Below are 13,084 nucleotides of genomic sequence, written 5' to 3'. Positions count from 1 at the left end.
CCAGTAAATGAGTGGTACAAATGAACTTGTCAGAGCTTTTGTGTAGTCCAAACAGCATAACAGGTTAAAAAGTATCAAAAGCTCAATTTCTAAATAAAGGTAAGGCACTATAAATTTACTTGAAGAAACACGTACTGAGTTTTTAAGTAATGAACCACAGCTCTAATATCTGTTCAAAAGATGTATTAGGGAGCAACTGGAAAGGAACTGAATAGGTAGAGTCTGGGGAGGCACAGGGGAAAGAGCAGCTTGGTATCAAAGCCTAGAGAAGACAATCAGATTTTGAGAGATGGATGAGCCAACCTTAGCAGAATCCTTTGTTTAACCTGCCCCCCTCCTACCAGCAACAACCTCATTTTCTGACTAGCTTCTTCCCATATTACATGTAAAATCTGGAAGAAACAAAAGAGCTGGGGAAATTGCAGTCATCTAGTTAAGAGATATATAAAAGGTACCTCTCTCTGTGAAAAGTTACAAACACTTTAGAAACTTGGTTCCAGGAGGCAGAGATGCCACTTGCCCTGGAAATGACAATGCTGTCTATAGCCTAGTCACACTCAGCTCACTTTCTGACTTTAAAGTTGAGGCAACTTTTGTCCTCTATTTAGGATTTATGTTATTTTGCCTGGTAATGCAACTTTAGTATATTACTCTCTCCTTAAGTCACTTCACCTTGGTTTAACTGAAAAAGTTGGATGGGCATTCAGAAGAATATGCTCGAATCACAAGATCCTGTCTGCCCATTACGGCTATTTGCTCTCAGTAGTCACCTCCCTCATCTATACGGCGTCATTCAGCAAAATATTTCAGCCCTTACTTGGTGCCAGGAACTGACTTGGCACTGGAGTAACCATATAAACAGAACCCACATGATCCCTGTCCCTGACCTCAAAAGGGGGACAAATAACAAACAAGTAAATTAATACAAGAATTACAAATTGGGATCAATTCTTTGAAGGGTACTCTAACAGAGAAAAGTTGGGGGGTTACAGAACTACTTTAAATAGGGCGGTCAGGGACGGCAACTCTAGGGAGATTTAGACAGAGACCTAAGGGAAAAGGAGCCGGACACCCACACGTGTGTGTGTGTGTGTGTGTGTGTGTGTGTGTGTGTGTGTGTGTGTGTGTGTGTGTGTGTGTAAGAGATGCAACCTGGAGTGGAAAAGCGTTAAGTAGAAGAGATGGAACGGCGGCCAGTGTAGCTGGAGCCTGCGGAGCAAGTGACAGAAGAGACTGAAAACCGGGGTAAGGAACATAACGTTCAGAGGGCCTTGTAGGCCAAGGCAAAGAGTCTGGATTTTCTCTCAATGCAATGGGAGACCACAGGATTACTTCACATAGGTTAATTTACACTATCTGTTTTTCTTGGTAAAAGATCACGCTGGTAAAATGAGATGTGTGAAAAAAGGTTTTAAGCGCAGAGAACCGTCAGTCGGACATAGTAACTATTCGCTTCTCCAGGTCTCGGATTTTGCATCTGTAAAGCAAGTGGTTTGAGCTAGAAGCCATTTCCTCCCCGCCGCGATGTGCCTAAGCAGGGAGCTCCAAGAGCACGGGCAGTGTCAGGCGGACTGCGGAAGTCCCCTCGCCCCCGCCAACGCCAAGCACGGAACTGGCGCCCTGAAACTGTTGGTCAGCGAAATGAATCAATGAATGGCCCGTCCGGGCCGCGAGGGAGGCGCTCCAGCCGCGGGACCAGGCCCTGGGGCCAGAAAAGAACGCGCTACGCGGCGTCAGAGGCCGCGGGAGCTGGCCGGCGAGGAAAGTGGGGGCCGGCTCCGCCACAGCCAAGCGCGGCGAGGAAGGGGGCCGGGGCTTCGCGGGTTGAGGGCAGGAGGAGCAGCCCGACACAGGGAGCTAGGAAAGAAGGCCGAAACGCCGGGCTGAGGAGGCGTTCTGGGCCCAGGCTGGGCGGCCCAGCCACTTACCGCAGCCGTTGCCAGACTATGCATGTTGGGAGCGGCCGCCGCTCTCCTCCCACCGCCGGACACGCCCGACCCGCGTCCCAGCTTCAGCGTCTCTGCCGCTGAAGCAGATAAGCCGCCACAGCCGCCATCCGCCTCCGGCTGGCTCCGCCCCTTCGCAGCCCCTCTGACCTTTCACCCCTGACCCCGCCCACACAACCTCTTCCCGCCTCCCAGCTCTTGGAGCTAACAGTTGTAGAGTTTGTCCTTTGTCCCTTAAGTTTCAGGACAGGAAGGACATCCGCCACCTACTAGTCCCCGCATCCCCGGCTTGGAGCAGGTATCTCCAGAGAAGGGCGTGAACTCTGACCCTTCTCCGGAGGCCAGTGAAGGGCGGGAAAAGCCGGGCAGTCCCGGGAGGACAAGTAGTGCGCATGCCCAACTGGGCTGAGTAGGAGGGAAACGGTGGGAGGGCGAAAGTGCATGAAGTAAGAAGTGCGCATGCGTACTACGGTCAGGGCTGGGGCGAGACTTCGCTCGGCACTGGGGCGGGGCGAGGGCGTAGAAGGGGCGGAGTTTTCAGGCTGGCGCGCACGCGCCTCATCTGGTCGCGTCGGGTGTGCGTGCGTGCGTGCGTGTTTGCGTGTGGTCACAGTTCCCGCCATCAGCCGCTCTCCCTGACTGGGGGAGCGAGCGGCCCCTCACTTTCGTGCCCGGTGTCCCTTCCTTCCTAAGCCCCGGCTCCTCCCCCTCCGTGAGGACTCCGTGCTTCCGGCAGGCCAGTCCGAGGCTCCGGACTCGCAGGCACAGGTAAGGTGGGCCCGGCGAGCGTCTCAACTGAGCCTTTTTATCCTGGCGCCCCAACCCTGGCTCCCCTAGCTCCGCCGGCCCACCCACCCCGTGCGGTCCGCCCACTTGGCGTTCACTCTTATGGAGTTCGCCCCGCTGCTGCTCAGCCCGCCCCCATTCTCGCGACGCCCCCTCTGGCCTCACAGGTACTCCACTTAGGTCTTTTCCCAGGCTTTTCCTCTCCTTTGACCTGGTCTTTACCGTCACTCGCTCCCTCCGCGACCCGAACCTGACCCCTCTTTGCTAGGGGCTGTTGTCGTCCGCCACTCGTCCCTTAGAGAGGCCTGCTATCTCTTCAGGTGACTTCCGTTGCCGCACGTCCATCAGGCCTTGGGATATGATACTGTTTCACTCTCTTGGCTGTTCTTCACCTTCTCTTTCCTAACCATTTCTCACTAAAAGGCATGATTTGTATTTTTTAGTGCCTTTGGTTGGTCCCCATCTATAGCCATCAGATCAGGTTGTCAGGTTTACCTGTTTTAGGTCATGATCCGTGAAAGGAAATGATAATTGACCACAAAATTCTGTCTGAAGAGTTGACCTGTAGTGGTTTTGTAATCCTTTCAAAATTTAGGCTCTGGGTAAATACCTTTTTTGGGGTGGCAGTGTCTGACAAGTCTCTAACAGGAAAAGCTATCAGAGGATGTCAAGTAGGCAGTTGGGATATACTGGGTTGGAGCTCAGAGGAGAGCTCTGAGCTGGATATATAGGTAAACGTATATAATATATAGATGTCATCTGTCATGTTGATAGTAATTGAAGCTATGGATGTGGATGAAATTACCTAAAGAGAGTACAGTGCTAGAAAAGAAGGGGACCTAGGATGGAGCACCTGAGGGATTCTTGGTGTTTAGTAATCGGATAGAGGAGTACAAGTCTTGTAGAAAAGGTAAAGGAAGTTATCAGTAATGTTGAATTCTGCTGAAAGGTAAACTTGAATGAGGACTGAAAGGCCTGTTGACATCAAAGTAATCGATGATCATAGGGAGAGATGTTTGATGGAGTAAAATGGTTATCTGTGTTCAGTCCTAGGTTGTTCTCCTTTTACTCTTCCCTTCCACCCTGTGCTTTAAATTCTACCTGTATATTGATGAGAAGTTTTATTTCCAGCGTGTTCCCTTTGTTTTCAGCTCAAGATCTAAATAGCTAACTGTCTGCTTGACATCTCAACTGGATTTTTTTTCTTAGGAATTTCAAATATAACATGTCTGAAACCAGTCTTAATTCTCTCCATACGCAAATGCTTTCTCTTCTGGTATCCTGTTTCATTAAGTGGTATATCCATTTATCCATTTACATAGTGTAGAAACTTGAAAGCCCTCATCCCATGTATCTATACCCTCTTCAGGTTCTGTTAATTCTTACTTTCATTGTATGTCTTGAATATATTTCTGTACATTTTCATTAGCACTTTTCTAGTTCAAGCCACAGTCCTCTCTCACCTGGACTTAATGTTTCCTATAGTCTCATCTGTAAAGTGGGAATAATAATCACCTTATTGGATTGCTATGAGGATTAAATTAAATAACTATGGTAAGCACCTGATGTAGAGTAAATAGCCAGTGAGCATTCATTGTTATTGTAATTGTCGTTATAAGCCGAATCACTTCAATACTCTCCTGTCTGGTTGTCCTAATTTCTTTCATTCTTGCTCCTTTCACTCTCTTCCCCAGACCCAAACAAACCACATCACTTTTCCATTCAGCAGTAACACATCATTTCTCTGCTTAAAAACCCACCCCGGTCCTTAAATCAGGTACCCTATTATAATCTTTCATCATGCCTGAACTTTATCCATTTTTCAGAACTTTTAATTATATATTTTACTTGTGTGATTATTTAAAATGTGTCTTCTACTAGAATATGGGTTAGGAACTATTTCATTTCTATTTCTCAAGAATTTGTTAAATGAATAAATAAATTGGAGCTTGCTATAAGAAGCATCATGTCTTTGGGAAACACCAGCTTATTGATATTCTTGTCATCTGATGACAAACATCTTTTTTCACTCTGCAGACAAATTAAAGGACACAAAAGACCAAAGGGTTTTCCAGCTTTGGATGATTTTACCCATTCTTATGTCATAGAATCATTCAGATTTTAGACTCTTTGAATTGGAGATAAACTTTATCTAGGTCAACTTCTCTTTTTACTTTCAGCGACCACACTAATTTTATCTCTTTGTGCATTTGTTTTATGGATCTTTTTAGGAAAGAAAGCCCTTAGAAATCAGAGCAGTGTTTATATATTTTAACAACAGGTTAAACTATGAGACCAGTGAAGATGAGGTTTCCAAAAATTTATATAAAGGAAAATTCCATGTTTAAGTAAGTGGTTGGTGGTAGTTATGGAAGAAAATACTAAAATTTAATAATTTGTGTGTGTAGAATGGGATTTATGTCGAGAAATTGAAAATTAAAAGTAGGAGTGCCAAACACAGAAGCATTTGGATTTATTTTGTAGATAGTGATGAGCTGTTAAAAATGTTTGGGAGAAAGTTTCAGTTAAGCAAGATGAATAAATTCTAGAGATAAGCTGTACAACATTGTACCTATAGTTAACAATACTGTATTGTACACTTAAACGTTTGTTAAGAGGGTAGATCTCATGTTAAGTATTCTTACCACAGTAAAATAAAAAAAAATTTTTTTAGTGTTTGGGAGGGGTATTAGCATCAGTAGCACATATTTTCGCATTTACTAAGTGCCTGTTATTTTGTTGGGAGTACAAAAGAAAATAAGACAGGGCCCCTCCACCCTCCCCCTGCCCCCTTTAGAGAGAAAGTTAAGGAGACACACTTTAGTTGGTAAGAGATAAAAAAGAATAGTCCTTTAGAAAGGGTATTATAGGGTAAAGGATTTATTGGATAGAAATATCTTTGAGAGAATGGAGACTGAAAAGTGGTTGCTACAAATCATTGGGGATGCGATAAGGTAGTGGTTAAAAACATGGCTTCTGGTGCTAGACTTAGTTTTGTCTCTTACTGACTCTGTAACCATGCATAAATTACCTGATCTCTCTAAGCCTCAGTTTCCTCATTTGTAAAATAGAGATATTAATAATACCCATCCTTTAGGATTGTTGTGACGATTATGAGATATTGCATGTATGGTGCTTAGTACTGTGCTTAGTAAATGTTGCATAATTAATATTAGGTGGGAAGAATGGCAAAGTGATGCATTTCTGAATTAGGGTAGTAGTGATGGAAAGACTGTTTTAGATAAATGAGAATGAGGTTAAAGCTGATGCTAAGATCTTTTTGTCTGAATGACAGTGGAAGGACAAATGTAGGGAAGTCTGGGGAGTCTCTTAAAGAGGGCGTGGACTGTGTCATGTTCACATGTGTATCCCTAACACAGTGCCAACAGATTGGAGTAGCTCAATAAATGATTTTTTACCAAGTGAACAAAGGAGTTTAAAGTTGACGTTATGGTATTCAAGAAGGCAGTGAGAAATGTTTGGCTAGAGCTTCAGGGAAAGTTGAGGCTTTGAGAGGCCTAAATTTGGGAAACAAGCCCATGAAGATAGTTTTGAAAGAAAAGTAAAAGCCAAGTTTACCCACCTTTTGAAATTTGTATCAACACATCATGGAAGTGGTATTTTAAGATTTAAGACATCCAGTTATGTAACAATGTTTATAAAGTCAACAAAGGATATATTCTTTTTTCATTGCCTTCTTAGTTTCAAAATGTAGCAGGAGTAAATTAAACAAGACACAAATTGATGAAGGTGCGTGCTCCTGGAGTCCCTCATTTTCCACAGCAGATATATCCCTAGAGTTCTGTTGATTATGCGTATGTGTGTATATGTGTATCTTGAGCATTAAATGTTTTCTATAAAGTAATTTGTGGTTTTTAAGTAGTCAAAGGGTTAATTTTTGTTGTATAAAATTTTGTAACAAAATTTTGTTGTATAAAATTGTATAAAAATTTTAATTCTGTAAATGAATTTTTTTAAAAAAAGGCACACTTACATTTTCTTTAGCTGAGTTGATGGCTCCCGGAGAACTGGCATAGCTGCAGAATATGAGTAGTTCCCCAAGAAGAGCGCATTGCGTTTGGCACAAGGATCAGAATAAAGGTGAATTGTTATTACATAGGGTTTTTCAGTAAAAGTCACTGAAAAGTAAGTAATGTTTTTATTTTGGTTATATGTTTCCAAGAGTATGCAAACTGGCAAGAATTGACAGTTTTCTTCTATTTTGTAGTAATAGTTTTGTGCTTTAGCACGCTTTCTTAAACCACAGAATACCCTCTGGATAAGAATGTTTTCAAAGAAGTACCTAAAATATGAGCATTTAAATAACTGTAGAGGGTATAGAAACATTTTTGCCAGTGTGGTTGATTGAGCTTTCATAGACTGCTCAAAATTGAACAGTAATTTTAGCAATAGTGAAGAAATTTAGGGAATGGGGAATCTCTTTGGATGTACTTAAAGAATAATTGGTTTTCCTTGTACTTTGTCTTCCTAATATTGCTTTGATAGTGAATTAACATTACAGAGTTCAGTGAAACCTTGTCTTTGTCCTAGGTTCATAGAAAGTTTAACTGTTACTGGATCATGCTAGATACCAAAAAGGAAACTTAGTGTTCTTTCTCTTAACCAGGTAGGGCAAACCCTAATAATATGATCAGTGTACAAAAGTAAATATAGTTAATTCATTTAGTGCAAGAGCAGATAATGGACTAGCTTGAGGCATTAAGAAAAAATCTTATTGATTCTGCCAATTTTATGTCCTGTACCTTTTAGATTTTTTCTCATAGAAGAAAGAGAGATTGCTAGTAGAAATGGTTAATAAAATGTTCAATATCTGATGTAAAATTTTATACAAACCAAAACTCTGCATCAAAATGTTTGAGAATTATATCTAGAGAAATCATGTATTACATATAGAGAGAATTATATAGAGGGAAACAGAAGTAACCAATAAAGTTTTTTTATTGAACTTTCAAATCTTCATCTCCAAATCTTGTTAAATAATCCAATTTTTAAAAATATGTTTTTGTTGGAGGAATTCAAGGTCAGTGTCCTTTACTTGTGTTTTGGTCTTTAAGGTAATTTAAGATAATTGGGTTTTATGTTATTCGCTTTTAATTTGGCACCCTGACATAAGGAAAGATGAGGTAATTTGATAAACCTCTTTCTTTAAGTGGAGTTTCTTCATTGAACAATAAATTATATGAATTCCAGTTTAGGCAAGTTTACTAATGTTTTTTGTTTTAATAATGCATTCTGTAACTGCATATTCTTGTTTTTCATAAATGATTTTTCTCTCATTGAATCTTAACAAGATATGTGGACAGCTTTGCATTTAGGAGAAATTCAGATGCACATAGAAAAAGCCTATATGTAGTATTCAGAAGATGAGGTATACAGTGCAGAGTGATACTCTTGCAGAGAGCTTAGTAAACATAATCCTATATCGGCCATATAAAAGGGATTTATGGTTCTGGTATCTGCTGCTGTATATTTTAACAGTAAATCGAATAAAGTTGATAGTGTTGATTTGTTCATTATTCTTGAATAATGAGTTTGTTTATTGTGTGCCAGACACTGTCCCAGTGGGGATGCAAAGATTAAAGAACATATTCCCTGTCTTCAAACAGCAAAGTCTAGCTAGAGAGAGACAAAGAGGTAAATAGACAGTTTATAGTACAATATGGTAAATGCTCTACTAGAGGTAAGCACAGGGTACAACAGAAGAGAAAAGCATTCAATGCTGTCAGTGTGGATATGGGGTGAGAGAAAAAGTGAAAGATAGCTAGGAAAGCCTTCTTAGAGAAAATAATATCTAAATTGAGTTTTGATTTTATAGCCAGGAGAAGAAAAAAGGGTGGTGGGGGATGGGGAGAGTAGGTAAAAATCCTGCAGAGGTAGACCGCAGTGTGTGCAAAGGTACAGTGGCTTGAGAACATATGCCTTTTTTAGGGAAATTGTAGGTAGTTCAGATGGCTGGATTTGGAGGGTTTGTTGGGGATAGAGAGGTAAGCAGGGCCTGGATCATGAAGAGTGTTTATGCCATGTTAATGAGTCTAGATTTAATTGTGAGGGCATTGGGGAGCTGTTGAATGATATTGAAGAGAGTGATGTGATTTGACTTGAAGTTCACTATAAAGATGTCTGGAAGGTATATGGAAGTAGAAATGACAACCTTACCTTCCATTTCCAGTCCAATACCAATAATCATCAAGAGAGAAGTCAAAGATAACTCATGTTTCTGGCATGGGCAACTGGAGTAGGAGAGGGGCCACATATTCTTGGCAGTGCTGAGAGACAGAGTGGAAAAAATCTCAAGGCTGTATCTAAAGATGAAGCACCAAATTATTAATTGTAAAAAAAAGCATTACAAACACATTGCTGGCCCAGATTTTGTAGTTACTAGTTTGAGCAAAATGTCACATTAACAGGTCTGTAAACAGCAGTGGCCTCTATTACTTTGATGGATTCATACATCCAGCCAATTATACTATCTGAATCTGGCCACAATTAGGCACTCAAAAAATTTGATGAGATGAGTGAGTAATAGTAGAGGACTTACAATGCATAATACCTTTAACTATTCAAAGTGGTTTCATATCTCTCTTTAAAGTTATTCTTAGCTGTTTGATGTACGGCACCTAGAGGCCTTGAACTAGGATTCCCCAGGCTGTATTCTACCTACAGGTGGGTTTTGTTTGATTTGTGGCTTTAAAAAATAAGTTTGAATTCATTGCCCACAATTTAAAATGGGCAGTTGACAGAAAATATGGATGTCATTTTCTTGAAGAATTAGATGATCTGGCAATGCTAGGTTCACTTTCTACATGGCAAAACCGGCTAGATTTGAGTAGCAGTTTTCATATTCTGCCTGCCTAAATCATTTGTGTCACCTACCTGGCCTCTATAGGCAGTGAGTTGGTGACCCTTGTTAACAAGTTATTTGTCTGGGATCTTTGGATAAAGAGGTGTTGCAGACAAGGAATAAATTCAGAAAGTGGACAGTAATTCCATTCATATTGAAGCTGCTGCCTGTTGAGTGCTTAATGTGTGTTATTTCATTTAATATTGCAACACTATAGCATTTTCATATTCCTGTTTTACAGTTGAGAAAACTAGTTGTTAGGAAAGGTAAGTTACAAATTAGTAAGTGACAGAGCTGGCTCTTGATATCTAGATCTAGTATGCTTTTCCTTTGTAGTTATACTACTACTTTTAGCTTTTCTAGTTGAGCTGTTTAGGCAGAGGCAAAGTTTAATGATTTTTAATTTATTAAATTATAAGCAAGAATCTGTATTAAAGGCAATGTTTTTAGAGATTTGAAGGCTACAGTATAAGTTTTGTTTTAATTTTAGATGATTGCATATATGTGTGTATGTGTGTAACACACGCACTATTTGATAACATTTTTTGCTGTTACTGTAATTGTATTTACTTGCTGACATCTGGTAAGCTGGTTTGAAGAGTCTTAGACATTCTATCATTTCTGTAAGTATCAGAAGTTCACTTGGGAAATTTGAATATTTGTCAAAGATAAAATTGGTAAATATTCTTTCCAAGGATGGTAATATTAAGCATAAATGGTAGGTGGATCTTAGGAACAGGGTTTTTTTTTTTGTTAGGCTGTTTTCCCTAGAGAATAAATGATTTTCTGAAGTAATATAATTCTTTAGGTTAAACTAATTTGATTATTCTCACAATTATTTATTCATTTAAACTAATTTGATTATTCTCACAATTAATTACTCATTATTCTCACAGTTATTTATTATTTATTCACATATGGATATGCATAGACTACCAACTGGTAAAAAGAATTATTTGGTGATATGATTTGATGTTTTGCTAGGAACTCAATTCTGACAAATGGAGTTAGCTGACTGAAAATATTTTTTTACTTGTATTTGAAATTCAAGATCCTTTAGCATCATGAAGGAAGGTAAAAGTTGCTCATATTGCCATGGGCACTCACACTGAGAATGGAATCTTTAGTATTCCTGATTGTCTTGCCTTTAGTGGCAGTGGTATGGCTGTTAATGGTACAAAATGCAAAATTTAGGCACTAATGGACACAGGTACACAGCAAAGGAGAGAACATGTGCAGAAAAAATAAAAGGTGGGTAAATTCAGTCACTGAATGTCAGTGGCTGCTTCATTTGTTTTTCTTACCTGTGCCATCCAGCTAACCAAAGCCTTTGAGGATACTTAGTAAGAGGTAGTTTATTGAAATGGAGAAAAGGACATAAGATGGTTCATTAAATGTTCTCTTTCAAACTCTTGTTTTAATCACTAGTAAATTGTAACTTATTATTTTATTGTATTTTTCTTCCTTAGAATCTGTCAGGTGAAGGTATATATATATTTTTTAATTTGGCTAGAAGCAATTTATTTTTAAAGAAAGTATGTCTCCTCTGAAGATACATGGTCCTATCAGAATTCGAAGTATGCAGACTGGGATTACAAAATGGAAAGAAGGATCCTTTGAAGTTGTGGAAAAAGAGAATAAAGTCAGCCTAGTAGTTCACTACAATACTGGAGGAATTCCAAGGATATTTCAGGTATTACCAAATTTTGATTTGGAATAGATCTTCAATCACATCCTTTAGTGAATAGCTGTTCTGTGCCATACTAAGTATCATGGTAGCCCTCCTAGATTACTATTTCTTGCTTCTTATTTCCAGGACACTAATACTATTAGGTGTATATATTATAAATTATTCAGCAAAATGGTTGATGGTGTATAATAAAGAGTAGGAAGTAGTCACCATTATTGAAAAGAAAACTAGTGGGAGGAAGCTGAAAGGAACTGAGTTTGGATACTATCTATCTAAGCTATGTTTAAAACCACATTAGGATAACTTCAGTTATTTTTCCCCCCTCAACGTATATGATAAATTCATCACCATTTAGTGTTAGCTTTTTTTTTTTTTTTTTTGAATCATTCCTTAAGCCTTTAACTTAAAACATCCCTCAAGTTTTTGATGTAGGGCCAAGTCCTGTCTTTTGAGTTTAGGGCCTCCCATTAGTGCTTTGCATCCTACTTCTCATATAAGCCACACCACACGTCCAAGGGTTTCACAGTCATTTTGTCTCAGTTTCTTTAAAGTGGAGTGAGATCTTAAAGACATTTTGTGAGGCAATCAGATTTTTCCAGATTTAATGATGTTTTACAGTTCGGTCTCCCACACCTAAGTTGACAGTACATTTTTAGTAACTCACCTGTAACGTGCCTTTCCCAGACTTTCAACTTGGATCTTATAGAAACAACTTATCTCTTTTGCACTCATATTTCTTTACTTTAAGTAACTTTAATTAAATTGTGTAATTACAATGATAGGAAGAACTAGCATAAACAGCTTTGGGAACAAACAGATTGGCTTTTGGTGAGCAGACAACTCCACTGGTGAGAGTGGCAGGGTGCAGGCCTGCTAGAGTAGCCACTACTGGCTGTGATCACGTAGCATGTTGTGGACCTTGTCTTTACATTTGCAGAGGGAATGGAGACCACAGATTAGTCAGTTAAGTGTCGGCCACCTGAGAGAGCCCTGGCTCAGTATGACTTCTGTTCCATGTCTGGCCTAGAAGATGAATACCTTGAAGGTCTAGGTTTTATCCTTCTGGTTAGTTCCAGAACCTAGCACAGTGGTGGGTGTATAGTGGGCCCTCAATAAACATTGATAAACTAGCTAACTGACTATACCAGCAAAAACAAAACTCAACTTTGCTGCTGCACATCTTCTGGTGAGGGTCCTAAGCACCATTCCACTGTGCAGAAGTTGGATTAGAGAGAAAGAGCTAGCAAATGAATTCCTAATACTGCTGTAAGATGAGATGGTGTATACCATTAAGTAGTAAAATGGAAGGCAGCTATAAAGAAGTGAATTTTGTGTAGTATGTAATTAACCCAGGTAGCTGACTAACACAAAATAATAGTGAGACAATACACTTGATAACATCTTATAAAGGATTAGATAATATTCTTATGTGAGGAAAAAATCCACATTTACAACCACAGTATTTGACTGCAAAAAGCCTCACTGATGATTATGTTCTGGACCAGCCGGGTCAAGAAAAAATTTCCCTGACTGTTGTATCCTTGCAATATTGAGTTTATTTTTATTTTTTTAAATAGATCTCTATTGGAGTATAATTGCTTCACAATACTGTGTTAGTTTCTGTTGCACAACAAAGCGAATCAGCCATATGCATACACATGTCCCCATATGCCCTCCCTCTTGAGCCTCCCTCCCATCCTCCCTATCCCACCCTTCTAGGTCATCGCAAAGCACCGAGCCGATCTCCCTGTGCTATGCTGCTGCTTCCCACCAGCTAACTATTTTACATTCGGTAGTGTA

General features: G+C 39.8%; 2 protein-coding genes across 2 annotated transcripts in view; one reads left to right on the top strand and one right to left on the bottom strand.

The window, feature by feature from the left end:
- CNOT9 (CCR4-NOT transcription complex subunit 9) overlaps nucleotides 1–1,991 on the bottom strand; it is a 28,304-nt gene extending 26,313 nt beyond the window's left edge. The window contains exon 1 of the mRNA XM_082841555.1: nucleotides 1,929–1,991. Coding sequence (XP_082697681.1) covers nucleotides 1,929–1,952 — 24 coding nt within the window. The 5' untranslated portion in view covers nucleotides 1,953–1,991. The remainder of the gene's footprint in view (nucleotides 1–1,928) is intronic.
- Nucleotides 1,992–2,624: 633 nt separating this feature from the next.
- The window catches only part of USP37 (ubiquitin specific peptidase 37), a 90,412-nt gene continuing 79,952 nt past the window's right edge, over nucleotides 2,625–13,084 (top strand). The window contains exons 1-4 of the mRNA XM_082840657.1: nucleotides 2,625–2,714; nucleotides 6,738–6,878; nucleotides 9,343–9,416; nucleotides 11,064–11,287. Of these exons, the coding sequence (XP_082696783.1) occupies nucleotides 11,132–11,287 (156 nt within the window). The 5' untranslated portion in view covers nucleotides 2,625–2,714; nucleotides 6,738–6,878; nucleotides 9,343–9,416; nucleotides 11,064–11,131. The remainder of the gene's footprint in view (nucleotides 2,715–6,737; nucleotides 6,879–9,342; nucleotides 9,417–11,063; nucleotides 11,288–13,084) is intronic.

This window comes from Leucopleurus acutus, assembly GCF_964270905.1.
Source record: "Leucopleurus acutus genome assembly, chromosome: 6".
NCBI classification, from domain to species: Eukaryota; Metazoa; Chordata; class Mammalia; order Artiodactyla; family Delphinidae; genus Leucopleurus; species Leucopleurus acutus.
The sequence above is the reverse complement of the archived record's forward strand: the minus strand, read 5'-3'. Positions and strand labels throughout refer to the sequence as shown.